The sequence below is a fragment of the Phaseolus vulgaris genome, chromosome 10 (assembly GCF_000499845.2).
Source record: "Phaseolus vulgaris cultivar G19833 chromosome 10, P. vulgaris v2.0, whole genome shotgun sequence".
Lineage (NCBI taxonomy): Eukaryota > Viridiplantae > Streptophyta > Magnoliopsida > Fabales > Fabaceae > Phaseolus > Phaseolus vulgaris.
This window is the reverse complement of record NC_023750.2, coordinates 26,041,911-26,065,922: the sequence shown is the minus strand read 5'-3', so window position 1 is coordinate 26,065,922 and position 24,012 is coordinate 26,041,911. Positions and strand designations below refer to the sequence as shown.

The 24,012-nt window shown below is 44.1% G+C and overlaps 1 protein-coding gene across 1 annotated transcript; it reads right to left on the bottom strand.

Moving 5' to 3' along the window:
- Positions 1-20,024: 20,024 nt before the first annotated feature.
- On the bottom strand, positions 20,025-22,534 carry LOC137817688 (uncharacterized). Its single transcript, XM_068620940.1, has 2 exons — positions 22,278-22,534; positions 20,025-21,153 (listed from the first exon to the last, which is right to left on the bottom strand). Exons 1-2 carry the CDS (start codon positions 22,532-22,534, stop codon positions 20,025-20,027), a joined length of 1,386 nt encoding a protein of 461 aa, XP_068477041.1.
- Positions 22,535-24,012: the final 1,478 nt, after the last annotated feature.

Here is a 24,012-nt window from a genome sequence, read left to right as displayed (position 1 = left end):
TATGCAAATGAGACAAACAAGACGCTCAGTAACAGATAACTGAGGTGCAGCGCAGGGCGATAACTTAGGTGTTAAGGTAAGCACTAACCTATGCGAGCCTCGAGTTGGCCCTCGAAGAACTCGAAGGAGATGATCGCAGAGGTGAGAAAGGTGATGTTGGCGTCTGCCAAACTCTTCCAGAAGAGGCACAGGTCTTTGTCCAAAGCGCCCATGTTGTCGGGGCTCCTTGGCTTTCTGAAGTTTCCCTTGGAGTCTTTATTTCCCTTGTTGACCCAGTACAAGGGAAAGCCGTCGAGCAGCGAAGCGTCCTGGTCGTTTTGGCGTACTTGGATGAATTTTCCTTTCCAATCCTTGTAAGATTGCGGGAAGATAGAAAGGATCGACCTCCCAGCAATTCCGTTCAGGCTCACCCAAAGGCGATCTCCTGGATGCTTAGCTTCAAAAAGGAAGTGGAAAACGTCCACTGACGCTGGCAGTCCCAGGTGTGCGCACATAATCTGGAACGCCCTTACGAACGCCCAGCTGTTAGGGTGAAGCTGGGTAGGGGCGATGTCGAGCTCAGTTAACAGTTCTCGCTCGAAACGAGTAAAGGGAAGTCGGAGCTTCACCTTCTTGAAAAGCGTCGCGTAGAGAAAGCAGAACGACTCGTCGTTGCTCGCTTTTTCGTCAGCGCAGATTGGCTCATCAGGGTGGCAAGGCAGCACGACCATTTTGTTGTCGTGCTCCTTGTGAAATGAAAGATCCGACTGGTCCCCTTTCATTAGTCGGAGCACCGCCAGCGCAGAGTTTATTGAAGAAGTTTCTTTCAGCAGAGCCGAGCTGGCCCAGGGGTAAAGCTTCTTATAGTCAGGAGTAGGGATGGAGGCTCCTCTGGCGACCGGTGGAGTAGCCTGAGCAAGGATGGGGCGAGATGTTGCAGGCCTCTCGGCCTGGGAAGAGGGAGCACCAGGTGCTCGCGATGGGTTATGCACTTGTGACGGAGGGTTTCGTGACGAAGGGGGAGGATTTGCGGTGATCTTTGTACGAACCATCGCAGGAACTGCAAAGCAAAAAGGAAAAGAGAGGTGAGCGAAGGTTGCAGAGGTTGATTTGATTGTGAATGAAGGATGAAAAACGAACGAACGAAAGTTCGTTGTGACGGAAGAAATGGAAGACGAAGCCCTAAGTTGCAAGAAAGGGGGAAGAAGAAGAAACAACCCACAACATATGCACCAGACAGATAATGGATGATGCGAATCGATTAAAATGCAGCAAATATCAACAGAGGAAGTAAAAGAGGTACCTTTCGATGATCGGTTAAACGCTGAAGGGAGTTGGGGATTGAGAGGGTTGAAGAGCGTTGTAGGTTTGCAGAGGAAACTCAGAGCGTTTGAGAAGGCAAAGAGATGATGGAACAGTAGAAATGAAATGGGTTTAAGGGTTTTTCAAACGGTTTTTTGGAAGCGTAAACGACAGCTAAAGATGACCGTTGATGAAGCCACGTGTCGAGCGATTGGAAAAGTGTTTGGTGGAGCGTCAGGGAAGCAGAAAGTACGAGCGTTTGGAATTCTGCGCCAGCGCCACGTAGATCGGTAGTGACGTGACTCCTTTAGTCTTTTCGCTGGACAAGTCTTCGCTTAAGACTGGGGGGCTTGTGTACCGCCCTGGTAGTCGGAAGTGATGACGTGGCACCGAGCTATTATATAGGCGTGTTGGAAGGGACACCTGGCTGGCAAAAGGGAAGGAAGTCGGGGGGCCTCGTGTAGTCGCCGGTTACTAAGTTGGCGTGCTCCGATCTCCAGCATACCTAAACCGGCGGTCGCCAGGTAACCCAGGCGACCAAGTGCTTAGAGATCGCCGAAACAAGGACATCGCCGAAGATGAAGGAAGATAGTTATTTCCTAGACAACCAGAGGATGAGGTCGAGAGACAACTTACTTGAACATACACGGTGAGGCAGGTAGAGTAGATCATGAAGGCGGCCGGCGAGACCACAGGGAAGGTGTATATGAAGGCACCCGAACTCGCCACTCAGAAGAGATCACGCTCCAAGGCAGCTTTGCGCTCCATGCGTAAGTAACTTAGCCAAAAAACTGAAGAGTAAGAAGTGGCGCCCAAGTCAAGGATGCTCCAGATGGTGACACGTGTACAGCTGGATGCGAGCCACGTGTCCAGAAGTTTAACTGTCTGGAGAGAGAAAGTGCGCAGGTATATAAGAGATTCCAACGAACTTCTGAGGTACGCACGTTCAGATTACTTCTTTACGCTTGCGAGTTTTGAGTACGTTGAGAGAGAACTTTGCACGGTTCCTTAGAGTTCTTGAGCTTTCTCTTAGTAATTGGTGGTTCAATCGCTGACTTGGGCGTCAGAGCGTGATCGGCCACAGCGGCGCCGTTCTGTCTTTTGCAGGTTCTTGAGGTGGATCGCGGTGAAGGACGGAGGCTAACACGGCGCAGAAGTCGATCCAGGTTTGACGAGGCAAGGCTCCAGCGTTTTGGTCAACAGGCAGGATCACAAGAGTATACATCATTGGGGCTCTTTAGTTCATCTTGCAATGAAGGTGGAAGCCCAACTTGCTAAGAAAAACTCTTTCAAAAATGCTTCCAATGATGGATACTACTCCAAGTCTTGGAGAAACAAAAATTCTTTTTCTAAACATCCTTCCAAAGATTCTTCTTTCAAACCCAAGGAAACTAAGCCATCTACTTCTAGACCTAAATCTCCCACTAGAACGTCTAATACTAAATGCTTTAAATGTATGGGTTATGGTCATATAGCTGCAAATTGTCCTTCCAAACGAAGTATGTACATGCATGAGGGCGTTGTAGTTAGTGAGCATGATTTGGATTCTCCTAAGCATTCATTGCATTCTCATGCATCTAGTGAGGAAAAGAGCGAATGTCCACTTGAAGGGGACTTGTTAGTTGTGAGAAGACTTCTTGGACAAGTTTCACAACCTTTTGATGAAAGTCAAAGGGAAAATATTTTCCATACAAGATGTCTTATTCAAAACAACATTTGTTCTTTGATAGTGGATGGGGGTAGTTGTGCAAATGTGGCTAGTACAAGAGTAGTAGATAAGCTTGGATTGCCTACTATCTCTTATACAAAGCCCTACAAATTACAATGGCTTAGTGAGGTAGGAGAAATAATTGTCAATAAACAAGTCCTCATCCATTTCTCCATTGGAAAATACAAAGATGAGGTATTATGTGATGTTGTGCCCATGGAAGCCACTCATGTTCTTTGGGGAAGGCCTTGGCAATTTGATAGAAAAGTTTTACATGATGGCTTTACCAACAAACTATCTTTTGAATTCCATGGTCACAAGGTTACTTTAAAATCTCTCTCTCCAAGAGAAGTCCATGAGGACCAAGTTATCATGAAGAAAAAGAGGGAAAGTGAAAAAGATAAAAAAGATAAGAGTTCTAAGCCTACACTCCTTGTGTCTAGGTGTGGAATTGAAAGGGAAATAGTGGCTCATCATCCTCTTTTCTTAGCCATCCCTAGAACTCTTAGAGTAGAATCACTTGTTTATAGTCCTCATTGCTTGGAAAATTTGGTAGAAGAGTTCCAAGATGTGTTTCAAGATCCTCCCAATGGACTTCCACCTTTGAGAGGGATTGAACACCAAATTGATTTGATACCGGACTCTTCTTTACTGAACCGTCCAGCATATAGGACCAATCCAAGTGAAACCAAGGAAATTCGCCAACAAGTTGAGGCTTTGATTGAGAAAGGGTGGGTGCAAGATAGCATGAGTCCTTGTGCTATGCCTATCATCTTAGTGCTAAAAAAGGATGGCACATGGCGAATGTGTTCGGATTGTAGGGCCATCAATAACATAACAATTAAGTATAGGCATCCCATACCTAGACTAGATGATTTGTTTGATGAATTACATGGTTCAAAAATCTTTTCAAAGATTGATCTTAAAAGCGGCTACAATCAAATCCGTATCAAACCGGGTGATGAATGGAAGACGGCTTTTAAGACCAACTTTGGTTTATATGAGTGGTTAGTTATGCCTTTTGGCCTAACTAATGCACCAAGTACTTTCATGCGCCTCATGCATCATGTTCTTAGAACTTTCATTGGTAAGTTTGTTGTTGTTTACTTTGATGACATTCTCATTTATAGCTTATCTTTGAATGACCATAGGTTGAATGTTAGGCAAGTTTTAGAAACCCTTACGAAGGAGACATTTGTATGCTAACCTTGCTAAATGTATGTTTGCTCTTGATCATATAGAATTCCTAGGGTTTGTTGTGAGTTGTAAAGGGGTCCATGTGGACAAAACAAAGGTGGTGGCCATTCAAAATTGGCCTACACTGAAATCTTTAAATGAGGTTCGAAGTTTTCATGGACTTGCTTCTTTCTATAGAAGATTTGTCCCAAACTTTGGTACCATTGCCGCACCACTCAATGACATAGTGAAAAAGGATGTGGTCTTTCATTGGGGAGAAGCACAACAAAATGCTTTTGACACTTTGAAAGAAAAATTGACTAATGGCTCCCATCTTGGCCCTTCCTAATTTCACTAAGACTTTTGAGATTAAGTGTGATGCTTCAAGCATAGGTATTGGGGCTGTTCTTCTTCAAGAGGGCCACCCCATAGCCTATTTTAGTGAGAAATTGAAGGGAAGTCATCTCAATTATTCCACCTATGATAAGGAATTATATGCACTTGTTAGGGCTTTGTTTACTTGGCAACACTATCTTTTTCTCAAAGTGTTTGTGATACATAGTGATCATGAATCTCTTAAATATTTGAAAAGCCAAAATAAACTTAACAAGAGACATGCTAAGTGGGTGGAATTCATTGAGCAATTTCCTTATGTGATCAAACACAAGGAAGACAAAGTAAATATTGTGGCGGATGCTCTTTCTAGAAGATACACTTTGCTAAATCTTTTGACCTCTCAATATATTGGTTTTGATCACATTAAGGAACTTTATCATGATGACCTTGATTTTTCTCTCATCTATCAAAAGTGTCTTAAGGGAGGACACAAAGACTTTTTTATTCAAGATGGCTTTCTTTTTAAAGGAAAACGTCTTTGTGTTCCTCAATGCTCTATTAGATTATCTCTTGTTAGAGAAGCTCATGAGGGGGGTTTAATGGGACATTTTGGGGTTGCTAAAACTTTGGATGTGTTGCATGAACATTTCTTTTGGCCTCATATGCATAAACATGTTCACAGTTTGTGTCATAAATGCATAGCTTGTCGCAAAGCTAAGTCTAAAATGCATCCCCATGGTCTATATACTTCTCTTCCTATCCCTTCAATGCCTTGGGTAGATATATCTATGGATTTCATCTTAGGATTACCCAAGACATCAAAGGGAAAGGACTCCATTTTTGTGGTAGTGGATCGTTTTTCAAAGATGGCTCACTTTATTCCTTGCCACAAAGTGGATGATGCATGCCACATTGCAAACCTCTTCTTCCAAGAAGTGGTTCGCCTACATGGGATTCCTAGGTCTATAGTGTCCGATAGAGATCCCAAGTTCTTGAGTCACTTTTGGAAGACCTTGTGGGGCAAGCTTGGGACTAAGCTTTTTTATCCTACCACTTGCCACCCACAAACTGATGGTCAAACCGAGGTGGTGAATAGAACTTTGGGACAACTATTGAGATGTTTTATTTCGGGGAATCCTAGAGTGTGGGAGAATTTACTACCCCATGTTGAGTTTGCATATAATCGTGTAGTAAATTCTACCACCTCACATTCTCCTTTTGAGGTGGTCTATGGGTTTAATCCCCTAACACCTCTTAATCTTCTTCCTATTCCCCTTCTTGGAGATGTCTTGTGCAAAGATGGGGATGAAAAGGCTTCTTTTGTGAAAACTTTGCATAAAGACATCAAGAAGATAATTGAGAAGAAGGTTGGCAAGTATGCTGAACTTGCCAATGAGAGGAGAAAAGCATTGTTGTTTGATGAGGGCGATTGGGTTTGGCTTCACTTGAGGAAGGATCGCTTTCCTACTCAAAGGAAGTCCAAACTAATGCCTCGAGGGGATGAACCTTTCCAAATCCTCAAGAGGATTAATGACAATGCTTATGAGTTAGATATGCCTGATACATTCTTAGGTAGTCATACTTTTAATGTCAGCGATCTAACTCCTTTTTCTGTAGGTCTCCAGAATTCGTGGACGAATTCTCTCCAACTCGGGGAGTATGATGGAGATCAAGCTCAAGAGGACATGGAGGCCAATCAACAAGATCAAGAAGAGGTAGAGGCACAAATGGAGGACGCCCATGGAGGTCAAAGCCCTCAAAGGCTTACAAGAAGCATGTTCAAAGCTTTAAGAGCTAGGGGACATTTATTTTCTCTTTTTGTAATTTCTTTGGTTGAAGGTGCTTAGAGGGAAACATTAGAAACCTCTTTTGTGATAGCATCTTTCAGGCTTTAGTTAGGAGCTTTAGGAAGGGGGGGTGTATTAGTAGATAGGTGTAGGAGTAGAATAGGAGGTGCCAAAGTGAAGGAAGAGGTCACACCTTCCTCATGCCTTGTAAATAGGCGCCGGTTCTAGATTGTTTTAGGGGGGAAATTTGAAATTGTTTAGCTTGCATTTTCAGCACCTTAGGCTATAAATAGAGGTGCTTTCTTTGTAAATTTCATATTTGAATTTTAGAGAAAAGAAATTATACTCAAATTTTGAGTGATCATTGGAGAGCTTTTGAGCCTTCTTCTCTAGTCTCATCTTGAAGGATCCATGGTGTCCTCAAGTGGCGGCAACACACTCATCTAGGAGCAACCATCCTTCTAGTGGTGTGATCATCCAACCATACATCCATCTTCATGAGCACTCTCTTCTCCTTCCTTTCTTCTTTTGTTATTTCCTTGTCTTAGCTTGTTTCCTTGTTGTTTTTGGTTCGGCATTTTCAGAATTCATTTGTGTTGCTTCGGTTCTTTTGTTTTTCTTGCTGTTCTTCATCTTTCTTCTTCATTTTTCCAGCTTTTGGTTCGATACTTTTTAATTTCCAGCATTCAAATTCAGTTTGCTAGCTTTTTTGCCTTTTTGTTCGGTTCAATTTGACAATAATTGGATCTTCTATATGAGTTTGTGTTTTGGCACTAGTTTTGGTGAGTTCTTGTTCATAGAACCTTGATCCATTTCTATGATAAAGTGCCTAGCTCTTAACCAACTCAAGATGATTCCTAAGAATGTCAAGAATCATTCTAATTGTGCTAGTGGAATCACATCAAACGTGGTGGAGAGGCAGATAGGCAGCAAAACGTTTAAGCTGGGACGTTTGTTGAGCCAAGAAGAGCAGGAGGAGGTGGCAGAGGTGATTTCACGCCATTTAGATGCTTTCGCATGGTCCGCCTCAGATATGCCGGGCATCGACCCTGACTTTCTATGCCATCACCTTAGCATGGATGCCACGATCCGCCCCGTGCGACAAAGAAGGAGAAAGTTTAATGAAGAGAGGCAACTTGTGATAAGGGAAGAGACACAAAAGCTGCCGAGTGCTGGTCACATCAGGGAAATCCAATATCCTGAGTGGTTGGCCAACGTCGTCCTGGTGAAAAAGGCGAATGGGAAGTGGAGATGTGCGTAGACTTCACGGACTTGAACAAAGCGTGCCCGAAAGACTCGTACCCACTACCCAGCATTGACGCACTCGTGGATAGTGCCTCCGGTTGCAAGGTTCTTAGCTTTTTGGATGCATTCTCGGGATACAACCAGATCAAAATGCATCCAAGAGACGAGAGTAAAACTGCGTTCATGACAGAAACTTGCAGTTACTGTTACAAGGTAATGCCATTTGGGCTAAAAAACGCCGGCGCCACCTACCAAAGGCTGATAGACAAGGTCCTAGCACCCATGTTAGGGAGGAAAGTGTACGCCTACGTGGATGATATGGTAGTGGCATCGCAGGGAAGGACGCAGCACGTGACGGACCTGGAGGAGTTGTTCGTCACCATATCGAAATACCGCCTCAAGCTGAACCCCGAGAAGTGTGTTTTCGGGGTGGAAGCCGGTAAATTCCTAGGATTCATGCTCACGGAGCGGGGAATAGAGGCAAACCCTGATAAATGCGCAGCAATTATTGCCCTGCGGAGCCCGACATCAGTAAAGGAAGTGCAGCAACTAACGGGGCGAATGGCAGCTTTATCAAGGTTCGTTTCTGCGGGAGGAGAAAAGGGGCACCCCTATTTCCAGTGCCTCAAAAGAAATAGTCGCTTTGCATGGACTAACGAATGCGAAGCGGCTTTCATCAAGTCCTTTGCAAACCGGTAGCAGGTGTGCCCCTCCGGCTATACTTCGCGGTAACAGAGCGAGCAATCAATTCTGTGCTGGTCCAGAAGCAGGACCAAATACAAAAGCCCATATATTTCGTCAGCAAGGCTTTACAAGGCCCGGAGACGAGTTACCAGGCGCTGGAGAAGGCAGTGTTGGCCGTGGTATTTTCGGCTAGGAGGCTTCGCCATTACTTCCACAACTTTACAGTGGTGGTAATGACGAACCTCCCTATAGAAAAGGTATTGCAGAAACCTGACGTAGCGGGAAGGATGGTGCGCTGGGTGGTGGAGTTGTCAGAGTTTGACATCCAGTATGAGCCCAGAGGATCCATCAATGGGCAGGTATATGCAGATTTTGTGGCAGAACTCTCGCCCGGAGGCGAACAAGAGGTGGAGGCAGGCTCGCAGTGGTTGCTCTCGGTCGACGGCTCTTCCAACAAGCAAGGAAGTGGTGCGGGGATAGTCTTGGAGGGACCCAATGGTGTGCTGATTGAGCAAGCTCTGCGTTTCGCCTTTAAGGCAAGTAATAATCAGGCTGAATACGAAACTCTGAGTGCAGGGATGCTCCTGGCTAAGGAGATGGGCGCGCAGAACCTCTTGGTGAAAAGTGATTCCCAGCTGATTACGAGACAAGTATCGGATGAGTTCCAAGCAAAAGACCCACAGATGGCTGCGTATTTAAGGTACGTCCAACAGCTGAAGGGAGCGTTTAGCGCTCTTGAGCTAATACATGTCCCACGAGAACAAAATGCCAGAGCTGACCTGCTGGCCAAGCTGGCCAGCTCAGGCAAGGGGGGCAAGCAGAGGACAGTAATCCAAGAGATGCTCAAAGCTCCGAGAAAATTCGTGGAGGACAACAGGGTGAATGTCCTCCATATTAGTACTGCGAGAGGGAAGCCAAGGAGTCATCGTTCCTTGACTCAAGATACGGTGAAGACGCCCCATATTAGCACATACGCGGACACGCCCGAGGGAGGAAGGCATGCACAGATATGTGCTTTAGCCGAAGGAGACACCTGGATGACGCCATACAGACGGTATCTGGCGGATGGGGTCCTCCCAGCAGAGCCAGAGGAGGGCAAGAAGGTTAAGAGGAATGCCGCAAGATACACCCTAGTGGATGGAGTACTGTTCAGGCACGGGTTCACCCACCCTATCCTAACGTGCGTAAGCGGCGACAAGTGCACCAAAATAATGGCGGAGCTCCACGAAGGCATTTGTGGGGGAAGGTCCTTAGCCTCTAAGGTGGTGCGAGCAGGTTTCTACTGGCCAACAGTAAAAGAGGATTGTGTGCGGCACGCCCAGCGTTGCAAACAGTGTCAGAAACACGCCGATTGGCACAAGGCGCCGCCAGAGGAGCTGAGATCCATATACAGCCGGTGGCCTTTCCATACGTGGGGGATTGACATCCTAGGTCCATTCCCATTGGCGATAAGGCAGATGAAGTATTTGATCGTTGCCATTGAATACTTCACCAAGTGGATAGAGGCGGAGCCCGTGGCCCAGATTACTGCGCACAAGGTGCAACACTTTGTTTGGAAGAACATTGTGTGTCGCTTTGGCGTACCTAGGCGGCTAGTATCCGACAATGGAACCCAGTTCGCCAGCCAACAGTTGAGAAACCTGTGCGCAGAGGTAGGCATCAACCAAGTGTTCGCATCAGAACACCCCCAGACTAACGGGCAAGTAGAGTCAGCGAATAGAGTTTTGCTGAGGGGACTAAAGAGAAGGTTAGAAAAGGCTAAAGGAGCGTGGGCGGAGGAAGTGCCAAGGATCGTATGGGCATACCACACCACGCCCCAATCTTCCACCATGGAGACACCTTTCAACTTAGTATATGGGTCGGATGCGATGATCCCGGTTGAGATTCACGAAAGCTCGCCACGTTTCCAAAATTTCGTGGCTAAAGAATCCAACGAAGAAAGGCGGGTGAATCTGGACCTACTGGACGAAGCCAGGGAGGAAGCAAGAATAAAGGCCGAAGCAGTAAAGAGGAGAGTAGAGCGACAATATAGCTCTAAGGTGAAGCCACGGCAGTTTCAGGTTGGCGACTTAGTTATGAGGAAGGCTCACCCATATGAGCTAGAAAATAAATTGTCTCCCAAGTGGACCGGACCCTTCAGAATTACCGAAGCTAAGGAACGGTTCGTACAACTTAGAGACTTTGGAAGGGGGTCCCATTCCGCGCAGCTTACCGAAGCTAAGAGGTTGTTCCTTTGCTTCTTCACCTCAAAGAAGTGAAGAAAGATGTCAACCGAGGGTGCACACCCCAGAAAGCCAAAGAGTATGTCAAAGGCTTTGACGAAAGCCCAGCTATTAGGGTACAACTGGGCGGGAGCAACATTAATCTCAGTCAGTAGTTCCCTCTCAAACCTGGAGAAGGGCAGGCAGACGCCGATGCTTTTGAATACCACCTGGTAGAAGTAGAAGAAGGGGACCCCGTCGTTGGCTCGTTCGTCTCCGCACACCGGCTCCCCTAAGGTGCAAGGGAGCACAGAGATATCGTCGTCATGCCTCTTCGCGAAGGCACGATGATCGTAGGTCCACGAATTCCTTTTGTGTTCCCTTATTGATGGAAACCAAGTAGAGGATGCTCAAGGCCATGAAGCCCAAGCCCAACAAGGGGCCCAAGCCCAACGAATTACTAGGAGCATGGCAAGAGCTTTGGGACAAGAGTATAATAAAATGGTTCTTCTTATTTCTTTTGTAGAATAGGGGTGTGGATGTAATAAAAAGGTGTAAGTAGTAAGGGAGTCTAAGGGGGAGTGTAGATAGGAGCCTAGGGGTGCCAATCTAGGAAGGAAAGTCACACTTCCTCCATTGACTAGATTGGCGCCGAATTTCATGTCATTTGTGTGCCATTTGGCTTACATTTTCAGCACCTCTAGGCTATAAATAAAGGTGCTTAGCTTGTACAATTGAGATTGGAAATTTATAGTAGAGAGACTATACTCAATTTGGGAGAGAATTTGTGAGTTTTGAGTCTTCCTCTTCTTTGCCTTATCTTGTGAGCTATGGTGAGCTTCAAGTTGTGGCATTCCATCACTTATCTTGGTTCAAGGTTCCAAGTAGCGTGAATGGCTTCTTCCAATCCTCAAAATCCAGCAAGCATCTTCATATAAGTGTCTTCTTTCCTTTCTTCAATTTTCCTTTCGGTAGTTTCATTTCCTAATGTGTTTCCTTCATTTTCTACCGTTTACATTCTGTTTTCCAGCTTTGTTCTTTGTTTCTTTTTCGGTTCAGTAGCTAGTTTCTTAATTCTGTCCAGTTTTAATTCTTGTTCTTCTTTCCTTTTGTTTTGATTCAATTTGACAATACATGGACTTCAATATGAGTCTTGGTTGGTGCTTAGTTTTGGTGAGTTCTTGAATTTAGAACATTGATCCAATTCTAAAGTAGAGTGCCTTTCAAATCCAGCTCAAGTTGTTCCTAAGAATGTCAAGAATCATGTGTTCTTGTAGTTACATTCACATCATGTGGTATCTAGAGTCTAGGCTTGTTGTTGCTTAAATTTTGAGTTGAATTTCACTTTACATTCAAGAGCTCTTTAATTCAAGTTGTTTACCATTCTGTTTTTAGGATTTATTTTGAGTTTTCTTGCTGTTTTCTTTTGTTACACCATGTGTTTGTGAAAAGGATTATGGCACTCATTGTTCATATGAGTATGGCTGCTCTTTTGGAATGGCACTCTCCTTCCTAGAGCTGACCTTAAGCTTCCTTTCACTTGTGGTTATATCTTGTTATATGTCTTTTAATTTTGTAATCATGTCAAGTTTTGTCTTAGTCATGTTATTCCATAATTGTCATTACTTCTAGTAGTACTTTTATTGCTTTAATTGTTTCTTGCTTTGGTTTACTTTCTGTTTTTTTTGAGTTTATTGCTTGATCCTTTGTGCATTTTCATTTTTAGCTTTGAGTTCATGCTTGTATCTTCATTCTATACAAGTTCCTTTACACAATTTCCATTATGTCTTTGCTAGTTCATCATACTGTTTTTCATTCCTAAATAGGCTCCTCTGTTTTCTTACAAACGTGCTACTGTTTTCAATTTACTGCAATTAATTGGCTCATAGGAAATTTGTGAAAATTTGGATTTACATACTTCAAAGTGTTACAAAAGGATAGAAAAAAGAATCACTCAAAAATTCCAAGTACACAAAAAATGATAAATAAAATACGAAAAAAGTGTACAATACTGCCGAAAAGAATACGGTAATTGGGCAGCAATTTTGAAAAATTTATTTCTCTCAATTGGCTAACTGTTTTTACCTCATTCCAGTGCCATTTTTGAGTTAAGACATTGAAGTTTCTGTGATTAATTTTTCACATTCCAGTTCGCTTTCAATCGGTACAGTTAAATCTGTAAACATAGCACAGTTTGCTTTTAAAAAAAAAAAAAAATTCCAGTAGCTGTTTTCTGTTTTCTTTAATCTACTCTAGCACTTTTCTTTAGGACTCTTTTTGTGTGCCTTCTTTCTTCATTGAGTTCCTTATTTTTTTTTATTGTCTTTCATTCATATTCTTTCTAGTTTGTCATACATTACTCTCTGTTTTTGGTTTAGCTTTTATTGTTTACACCTTTTCTTGCTTGTCTTTTTGTTCTTCTTAAAGTTCTGTGGAGACTTGTTCTTAAGTAAGTTGGTTTGCTGTAACATATTTCACTTGAAGCTACTCCATTTCACAAGCAAGGCTTGGTTGAGGACAGAATATTTTCTTGGAGTGGTTTGAGTGCTTTCTTGGGCATTTTCCAGCAACCTATATCTCACTGTTTTTAATTGTTTAACAAGTTTATTTCACTGTTTTGTTTGCTGTTTTGTGTATTTTCTGCTCATGGCTCATTTCTCTAGTGGAGAGTCCTCCAAACCGTGCTCACCACAAAAGGCAGCCCTTTATGAAGACTTAAAGAATGCCAAGCAGTCCAATGCTCACTATCTTGAGGTGATAAGGAAGATGGAAGCACGGCTCCAAAGTTTGGAGTTAAACCGAGAAGAAATGCATCAAAACCGTGAGCAAAGAACTCCTCCTCCTAGTCGGCATTCTTCAAGGCACTCCCATGGTTATTATGAAGATAATCCAAGGCCAAGACATCATCACCATGAAGAGAGGCGCCAACATGTGGCTGGCCCTTGTTCTCCAAATGTAAAACTTCCTAGTTTTAGTGGTGATAGTGATCCCAACGTATACTTAGGATGGGAGGCTAAGGTGGACCAAATTTTTGATGTAAATGGGGTTAGGGATGAGCATAGGGTTAAGTTAGCTTCTTTAGAATTTTTGGACTATGCCATGCAATGGTGGCATCAATACCTCATGGACATTGACCTACACAAGAGGCCACCCGTGGTCTCTTGGAACGATTTGAAAGCATGTTTACGCGCTAGATTCGTACCCCCACACTTTAGGAAAGACCTTATGTTGAAACTCCAACGGTTTCATCAAGGCGCGCTAAGTGTGGATGATTACTTTAAACAACTAGACACGCTTTTAATTCGAGTTAATATGGATGAGAGTGAGGAGGCTAAGATAGCTAGGTTTGTGAGTGGACTTCGAAGGGATATTCAAGATGTAGTAGAGTTACAAGAATATTCTTCTTTGGAAAATGTGGTGCACCTTGCTAGCAAAATTGAAAATCAACTTGCAAGGAAAAATGCTTTCAAAAATTCTTCTAAAGATAACTACTACCACTCTTCTTGGAAAAATAAAATCTCTTTTTCAAACATCCCTTCTAAGGACTCTACTTTCAAACCTAGAGAGTCTAAACCTTCCACTTCCAATGCTAGGCCTAAATCACCACAAAAATCGTCTAGTAAGAAGTGTTTTAAATGTTTAAGTTATGGACATATTGCTTCTAATTGCCCTACTAAACGAACTATGTATATGCATGATGGGGTAGATAGTAGTGAGCATGGGTCCGAATCTTCTAGACATTCCTCACCTTCTAGATCCCCAAGTGAGAGTGAAAGTGAAAGCCCACATGAGGGTGACCTTTTAGTAATGAGACGCATGCTTGGACAAGTGTTAAAATCTTTTGATGAAACTCATAGAGAAAATATTTTTCATTCAAGGTGTCTTATTAATGATAGAGTTTGCTCTTTGATTGTGGATGGGGGGAGTTGTGCAAATGTGGCAAGCACAAGAGTGGTAGACAAACTTGGATTGCCTACCATCTCTCATGCCAAGCCCTACAAGTTACAATGGTTGAGTGAGGTGGGTGAGATAGTGGTGAACAAACAAGTCCTCATTACATTTTCCATTGGCAAATATAAAGATGAGGTCTTGTGTGATGTTGTTCCAATGGAAGCTACTCATATCCTTTTAGGTAGGCCATGGCAATTTGATAGAAAAAATTTTCATGATGGCTTTACCAACAAAATTTCTTTTAACTTCCATGGACAAAAAGTCATTCTCAAGTCTCTCTCTCCAAAGGAGGTACATGAGGACCAAGTCAAAATGCGAGAAAAGAGAGAGAAAGAAAAAGAAATTAAAAATTCCAAGAGAAGCCTTCTCATATCTTCCCAACAAGTTCAAAAGGTAATAGTTACTCACAAGCCTATTTTTTTAGCTATTCCTAGACCTATTGAATATGAGTCGGCTAAGGATAGTCCCACATGTTTGGACCATTTGGTAAAGGAATATGAAGATGTGTTTCAAGATCCTCCTAAAGGCTTACCACCTCTAAGAGGGATTGAACACCAAATAGACTTCATGCCCGGGGTTTCTTTACCAAATCGCCCTGCATATAGGACCAATCCCCAAGAGACCAAAGAAATTCAAAGACAAGTTGAGGATTTATTAGCTAAGGGGTGGGTACAAGATAGCATGAGCCCATGTGCTATGCTTGTCATACTTGTCCCTAAAAAGGATGGGACATGGAGGATGTGTACGGATTGTCGCGCTATAAATAACATCACCATCAAATATAGGCATCCCATTCCTAGGTTAGATGACTTGTTGGATGAATTACATGGGTCTAAAATATTTTCCAAAATTGATCTTAAGAGTGGTTACAATCAAATTCGAATTAAACATGGTGATGAATGGAAAACCGCTTTTAAGACCAAATTTGGTTTATATGAGTGGTTGGTCATGCCTTTTGGCTTGACTAATGCTCCTAGTATCTTCATGCGACTCATGCATCATGTTTTAAGAGCATTCATTGGCAAGTTTGTTGTGGTTTACTTTGATGATATTCTTATATATAGCTTGTCCTTAGAAGATTATGAGTCACATGTTAGACAAGTTCTAGAAACCCTTAGGAAGGAGAAGTTGTATGCTAACCATGCTAAATGTTTCTTTGCATTAGATCATATAGACTTCCTAGGGTTTGTGGTTAGTCATAAAGGGGTGCATGTAGATCAAACAAAAGTTGCAGCAATTCAACATTGGCCTACACCCACCAATGTCAATGAAGTACGAAGCTTTCATGGACTTGCTAGTTTTTATAGGCGGTTTGTGAAAGACTTTAGTACAATTGCCGCACCTTTAAATGCCATAGTAAAGAAGGATGTGGTTTTTAAGTGGGGACAAGAGCAAGAAAACGCTTTTCAAACTTTGAAGGATAAATTAACTAAAGCCCCCATTCTAGCCCTTCCTAACTTTGCTAAGACATTTGAAATAGAGTGTGATGCCTCTAATATAGGCATTGGGGCCGTCCTCCTTCAAGAAGGACACCCCATCGCTTATTTTAGTGAGAAACTCAAAGGGAGTCATCTCAATTACTCCACTTATGATAAAGAACTTTATGCTCTTGTTAGAGTTTGCAAAATTGGCAACATTATCTTTTTCCAAAGGAATTTGTGATTCATAGTGATCATGAGTCCCTTAAATATTTGAAAAGCCAAAGCAAGCTTAATAAGAGACATGCTAAGTGGGTGGAGTTTATTGAGCAATTTCCTTATGTGATCAAACATAAACAAGGTAAAATTAATGTAGTGGCCGATGCTCTTTCACGAAGATATACCTTGTTAAATGTTTTAAATGTTCAATATTTAGGTTTTGATCACATAAAGGAACATAATCATGATGACTTAGATTTCTCTCTAATCTATCAAGAGTGTTCCAAGGGAGGTCACTAACACTTTTTCTTACATAATGGTTTTCTTTTCAAAGGAAAAAGACTTTGTGTTCCCCAAGGATCCATTAGACAATCTCTGGTTAGAGAGGCTCATGAGGGTGGGCTTCTGGGACATTTTGGGGTAGCTAAGACCTTAAAAACATTGCATGAACATTTCTTTTGGCCTCACATGCGCAAGTCCGTACATACCTTCTGTGATAGATGTATAGCATGTAGGAAGGCTAAATCTAAGGTCCAACCCCATGGTTTATATACCCCTCTTCCTATCCCTACAATGCCTTGGGTTGATATTTCTATGGATTTTATCTTAGGACTTCCCAAGACATCGAAGGGTAAGGATTCCATCTTTATGGTAGTGGACCGTTTTTCTAAAATGGCTCATTTTCTTCCATGCCACAAAGTGGATGATGCATGCCATATTGCAAATCTCTTCTTCAAGGAAGTTGTTCGTTTGCATGGACTTCCTAGAAGTATAGTATTTGATAGGGATTCTAAGTTCTTAAGTCACTTTTGGAGGACCGTATGGGGGAAACTTGGCACCAAACTTCTGTTTTCTACTACCTACCACCCCTAAACTGATGGTCAAACCGAAGTGGTTAATAGAACTTTGGGTCAATTATTAAGATGCTTTATTTCCGGGAATCCAAGGGCTTGGGAGGATTTACTACCTCATGTTGAATTTGCCTATAATAGAGTAGTGAATTCCACCACTAACCATTCTCCTTTTGAGGTTGTTTATGGGTTTAATCCCCTCACACCTCTAGATCTTCTTCCCATTCCTGTACTTGATGAGGTTCTATGCAAAGACGGTTTTGAAAAGGCATCTTTTGTTAAAGATTTGCATAACCGCATCAAGTTACAAATTGAGAAGAAAGTTGGTAAGTATGCTGACACTGCCAACCAAAGGAGAAAGGCATTACTCTTTGAGCCCGGTGATTGGGTTTGGCTTCATTTGAGAAAGGATAGATTTCCTTCTCTAAGGAAGTCCAAACTTATGCCTCGTGGTGATGGCCCTTTCCAAGTCATCAAGAGGATTAATGATAATGCCTATGAGTTAGATATGCCCTCTACTTATCTTGGTAGTAATTCTTTCAATATTACTGATCTCACTCCTTTTGCTGCAGGTTTCCCAAATTCGTGGACGAATTCTCTCCAACCCGGGGAGTATGATGGAAACCAAGTAGAGGATGCTCAAGGCCATGAAGCCCAAGCCCAACAAGGGGCCCAAGCCCATCAAGGGGTCCAAGCCCAACAAGGGGCCCAAGCCCATCAAGGGGTCCAAGCCCAACAAGGGGCCCAAGCCCAACGAATTACTAGGAGCATGGGAGGAGCTTTGGGACAAGAGTATAATAAAATGGTTCATCTTATTTCTTTTGTAGAATAGGGGTGTGGATGTAATAAAAAGGTGTAAATAGTAAGGGAGTCTAGGGGGGAGTGTAGATAGGAGCCTAGGGGGTGCCAATCTAGGAAGGAAAGTCACACTTCCTCCATTGACTAGATTGGCGCCGAATTTCATGTCATTTGTGTGCCATTTGGCTTACATTTTTAGCACCTCTAGGCTATAAATAAAGGTGCTTAGCTTGTACAATTGAGATTGGAATTTTATAGTAGAGAGACTATACTTAATTTGGGAGAGAATTTGTGAGTTTTGAGTCTTCCTCTTCTTTGCCTTATCTTGTGAGCTATGGTGAGCTTCAAGTGGTGGCATTCCATCACTTATCTTGGTTCAAGGTTCCAAGTGGCGTGAATGGCTTCTTCCAATCCTCAAAATCCAGCAAGCATCTTCATATAAGTGTCTTCTTTCCTTTCTTCAATTTTCCTTTCGGTAGTTTCATTTCCTAATGTGTTTCCTTCATTTTCTACCGTTTAGATTCTGTTTTCCAGCTTTGTTCTTTGTTTCTTTTTCGGTTCAGTAGCTAGTTTCTTAATTCTGTCCAGTTTTAATTCTTGTTCTTCTTTCCTTTTGTTTTGATTCAATTTGACAATACATGGACTTCAATATGAGTCTTGGTTGGTGCTTAGTTTTGGTGAGTTCTTGAATTTAGAACATTGATCCAATTCTAAAGTAAAGTGCCTTTCAAATCCAGCTCAAGTTGTTCCTAAGAATGTCAAGAATCATGTGTTCTTGTAGTTACATTCACATCACTTATGGCCCTGGTAGAAAGCAAGCATGAGCACTCGTCAAGGAGCTCGTGCGAGGCCCATGCATACAGGTCCTTGGGGTTAACCCTAGGGGGAGGAACATGGGAAGACATGTCGCCACAAAGTATGAGCAAAGAGCTGGGAGTTCAAAGGAGAATAGCGCGTTAGGAGTGCGGGAGGAAAAACGCCAACTAGAAAGGATGCAGAAGGAACTCTTTGTGTAGTGGTGCAAGGAGGATGCGAAAACACAGAGACGATGGACGCGGGTACAAGATTTTGAAGATCTAAATATTGTAGTTGGAGTGCCAAGCGACGCAAATGGGGGCACCGTGCGATCAAGCCACGTGTCAGAGGATGGGAGGATGATCCTGGCGCCACTGGTTAACATTCAGAAAACTTCGCGTCAACAGAATGCCCGAGGGTACGATGCGCCGTCGAGAATGGGCATCTTGTCAGAAGCTCAGAAAATGTCAGGATCAAGTCAAGTGAGGGAACGTCCCATCAGCCATACGGGGAGTACCACGTGGATGGCGCGGGCGAGACCTTAAGCTCTCCGCTACCCCCAGGCGTCGACCAGAGTCGAAGTCAAAGTCAATGCCAAGGTAAAGTCAACGTGTTGACCGCACCAGGCATCGCCAAGACACTGAAGGCGTCGCCAGTATAAGACACTGAAGGCGTCGCCAGTATGAGACGCTGAGGGCGTCGCCAGCATGAGACGCTGAAGGCGTCGCCAGTAGAAGACGCCAAAGGCGTCGCCAGCATGAGACGCTGAGGGCATCGCTAGTATAAGTTATCAGTGGCGTCGCCCCCGATACCCATAGGTAGGAAAGACTGTGGAGGGAGACGAAATCGAAGAAGTTAAAACTGGTCACCAGCGGCGTCGCCTCCCCGATACCCACATGTAGGAAAGACTGTGGAGGGAGACGAGATTGCCAAAAGCCGAGCAAAGCACTAGCAGTGTTGCTCCCCGATACCCATGGGAAGGAAAGACCATGGAGGGAACGACCCCCTGGGGGGGCTTCGAGCCTTCCCGGTGTTTGGCGTTTCTAGACACCCTGAGGACGATATGGCGCTGTTGTAGCAGGCCTCTCCTTAGGCGTGGGCGCCAAGCACCAAGAATCAAGGGACAAATCGCCTTAGTGTTTAAGACACTCCGTGGACGATATGGCGCTGTTAGACAGGCCTCTTCATGGGCGTGGGCACTGAAATACGATCTTGTCCCAAGTGTTTAAGACCTAGAGCAGGTCTCGACTTTTGCATTGCAGCAATGGCGGAGCGGCCAGCGCCTTCACGAGGAAGAGGCCTCATAGATACGAATGCGGAACAGGTTGTGAGGTACACGTTAGAAGTAAGGCGTCGGGCGTACAGGATCGCCCAACACAGCGAAAGAAACGAGTAAAAGTACAGGAAAAGCAATTGAAGCATACAAAAATGAAGAACGAATATGAAATTGTTATACAAAACCCATTATCCCAACAATGGTGCAAATAGTTCAAAAGATTTACAATTTTATCAGAGGATGGCTAGAGCGAATATAAAGCGCAAAAAGGTAAAGGTGGCGGTTGAAAGTTGGCGTTTCAATCATCCAACTCGAGGGGCACGACGCGTCCGTCAACGACATGGTGGGTGGAATCACAATTAGAAACGTTGATCCCCGGTTTCTTGTAGGAGGCCTGGGCCAAAGCCTCCTTGAATCCCTCCTCGAAGGTGCCGGCCATGTCATCGATGAGTGCCTTCTTGGCCTTCTCCAACTCCTCGATGGTAGAGTCGCCGGAAGCCACCTGCTTCTCCAAAGCCTCCTTCTCCACTCGGAGCCGGTTGACCTCGATTTGCAGCTTGTCATGGTCAACCTGGAGAAGGTCCAATGCCTTGGCCTGGGTAGCCATCTCCTCCTCCATCCACTCCAGTCTTTCGGCCTGCCCATAGCACTGATCCTCCAAGTCCTTCTGAAGCTCTTCGGAGGCCTCAGCCATGTCTTGGAGGTCCGTTATTTGAACATGGAGAGATACTTCCCGGACGTAGAAGTCAGCCTGAAATTCCATCGCCTCATCCAGCTGCCTTTCAGCCTCCTCTTTGGCCTCTTGGGCCAACTTCAGAGAGGCTTCATAGACCACATTTTGGCGTCCCAAAGCTTCCTTCTCCTCCTTCAGAGCGGCCACTTCTTCTTTCAGGGCCTGGAGGGCTTGTGTGTGTGAAGTAGCATTTCTAGCTTGGGCGCGCCAATCGAGGGCCACGGCCAAGAAGGCTCCCGAATAGAAGAGCATTCCTTCTCTTCTGTCGGAGCCTTCTAGCATCAATCCTCCGTTGAAGCCCCTCATCATATGCATGATTGGAGGAGGAATGGAAATTAGATCGGGGGCAGCAGAAACGGAGACAGGAACAGCAGAAGCCTCTACTGGTGGTGGAGATGGAGCAGACTCGGCCCCGTCGCCTTTTTCTTCTTGGACTATTGTGGGTTGGGGAGAGGTGGCGCTAGGGGGATTGTCCCTGAAGGACTCCCCTCCCTTTGGGGACGCCGTTGGTAGGATGGGAACCCTAGCAGCCTTTCTCCTCTTGAAGACTAGCCCACCGTCGGAGTCTTCATCATCGGAGAGAATCTCCAACACCCTCTTCCCTTTGTCAAGGGGCTGGAGCAGGTGACGAGGCCACAGCCAGTGGGACTGCGGCGATGGGTGGAGGTTGTACCGTCCCGTATCCGGGCATTGACTAAATCAGGTCAAAGTCAACGGCTGAAGAGTCAAAGTCAACGCAAGGCGTCGCCTAGGTGGAGAGACGCCAAGTGCCAGCATCGCCAAGGCAAGGCGTCGCCTAGGTGAAGGCGTCGCCCAGGTGAAGGCGTCGCCCAACTAGGGCGTCGCCAGATCAAACAGGGTAAAAAAGGCAATCACCGTGTGGCTCCCCGATACCCATGGGTAGGAAAGACCATGGAGGGAGCGACGCCGTGGGAAGGCCTTAGGTCCCGATAGTCCGGGGCAGTGATAAAGAGAAGGAAAAGGTGGCTTCAAAGCCATAGTAATAGTACCAGTGAAGGGCAGCCTGACTCATCAAATGCTCCTGCCGCCCCAGAGACGCCCTCGGGACAGATACGACTCAAGAGGAAGGTCACGCCCAGGGCAACCGGGTGCAGGGTACGAGAGGAAGGCAGATACGCTCTCAAAGTAAGTGACTAGATACTTGGGGGCATGAGTTGGCACCCAAAAAGTCACCCCTAGCACTGTAGCACTCCGAAGCAGGAGGACTCACACGTAGAAACGTCCCCAGATGGGCAGAAGCGCCCCCAGATGGGGTCATGGCGTCGTGAGGCCCTCCACGTGTACGACAGCCATGCCAGAATAGAAACACCCTTTAGTCAGGTGCCAGGTAATTAAAAGTTATTCAATACAGTTTCCCTTTCGAGCATTCAGGTACTATAATGGCTCCCGAGCGTTTCAACGTCTTAAATGCGCTACGTTTTCTAATTAAGCGCTTTAATGAGTGCGTTACGTTTTGATTAAAAGCGCTTTAAGGCGCTTTAAATGCTTGGGTAGTTTAAATAGCGCAGAGAATGTTGGAAAAAGGGTTGGAACTTTTGGCAAATTTACCAGAGAACTCCCTAGTTGCTTGCTCGTGCTTCAAGGTTACGTACAAGTGACTGGGAAATATTTTTGCTTGAAAGAGACAACACACACACATATACACAGTTCTTTTACCACCTTCAGAGCGCCATACGCGGTGCTCGGAGACGTAGGTGGACAGTTTTGGTGTTTCTTGCTGGCTGACTTGAGCGTCGGAGTGCACACGGCCGCTAGGGCGCCTCTTTGTCCTCTTTTTTGCAGGAATTCACGGGCAACCAGTGGGAAGGAGTCCCTAGCTGACGGTTGAGGTCACGCACGAAGACGTCCTGGTCAACTGGATGGAACAGAGGTGAATTGGGCGTTTGAAGTGTTTGGGGGCTACGTGGAGGTGGTGAAGATGGGCCTAGTGGAGTTTCGGTGGTGGTTGGTGTTGGTGAGGGCGAGGATAATGGGAGGCTTGGATCAGCAGCGAGGGCGGTGGAGGCGCCAGCCTTGGTGGCACGAGCAGCCTTCAGTGCTTTCGCCAAGACCATCCTCTTAGAGGAATCGATCACTGATCCTACATTCAGACAAACCAAAGAACAGAAGTTAAAGCTGTTGAAGCTGGAGGAAGCTTCTTCCCTACCAAGGCTTGATGTGTGTTTGATGAAGAAAATGGCTTGAGTGCTTTGAAGATTGTAATAGGTTTTTAGATTCATTTGTAATTAGGCCTGTAATTGTGTATGTTTGCCTTTTGCTGTATAACCTATCCTAGATGCCTAACCAAGTCTAGATCAAGCACATGATGTGGTTAAATGGGTTTTGAAAAGCTTTTTAAAATGTTTTTTAAAGTTTTAAATCAGTACACAAATAAATCTGTTTTATGGAGAAAGAATCTGTTTATTTCTTCTCAGTTAAAAGGCTTTTCTAAAAGTTCAGTTTGAGACCACATCCAAAGCTTAGTTCGTTATTTCAGTTAAAGCTGAGCTGGCCTACTTGCCTTCATTTAATCTGTTTCACTATGAAAGAATCGGTTTGCCCTTTGATCAGTTGAAAGGTTTTTCACAAGTTAGTTAGGGCACCAAAGGTACATCTCAGACAGTTATTTCAGTTAGCTGAGTTGGCGGTTTTCACAAAACAAATCTGTTAAGTTCAAAAATGAATCTGTTGTTTTCATAACTGTTTTTTAACTTTTTTTTTTGAAAAGAAGTTAGAAATTGTTTTCTATATAAAGAAAAGTCTATCTCACATGAGAGTGAGCTGAGCAATTACGTTTTTGACAGAGATCAAACAATTTCCATGTGAGAAGAAGGTTTGAAAGATTTTTGAAAGGTTTTCCAAAGAGATTTTCAAGTGTGCTTGTTCTAGGAAACCTTTGATCTTGGTGAAGGTGCTGGTGCAGTTCTGTAGCAAATTGAACTACTGGTTTTTGAGTTCTTGCATCTTCTTTTCAGGTGTAATCTTTCCTTTATTCTGTTTTGTAAAGGTGTAAGTGTTAGTCACTCCTTGATAGGGTTTCTTGGAGTGCAAGGTGTGCTGAAATAGGGTTTTTCAGCATTGTGTGTGTTGTTCTTGTAGTGTTCAAGAACTGCTGTGTTTGTAAGTGATTGGTACTGTTTTTAGTGAATTCCACCTTGGGGTAAGGTGAGACTGGATGTAGCTCTGTATGAGTGAACCAGTATAAAAACTTGTGTGCCTTGTCTTCTCATCCCTGCACTCATTTCTGGTTTTTGCTTAATTCTGTCAAGAACTAAATCTGTTCTTTTGAAATTGAATCTGTTAATTCTGGGTTTAAGTGAAAACTGTTCTTCCTGATTTGTTAAAGTTCTCTGATCATAAACAAGGCTGCTATACATAATGGTTTAAGTGATTTGTGAACAAATTGTCCATTCATTAAAATATGAGAAAGGATCATTCTTCTTAAAACCTTGTGTTGAGTAATTTTGTTTGATTTCTAAGCATAGCTGTATCCTTCATCCTCACAATATTAAGCTGATCTGATTCTGTTATAATTCTCTGTTGATCACAATTT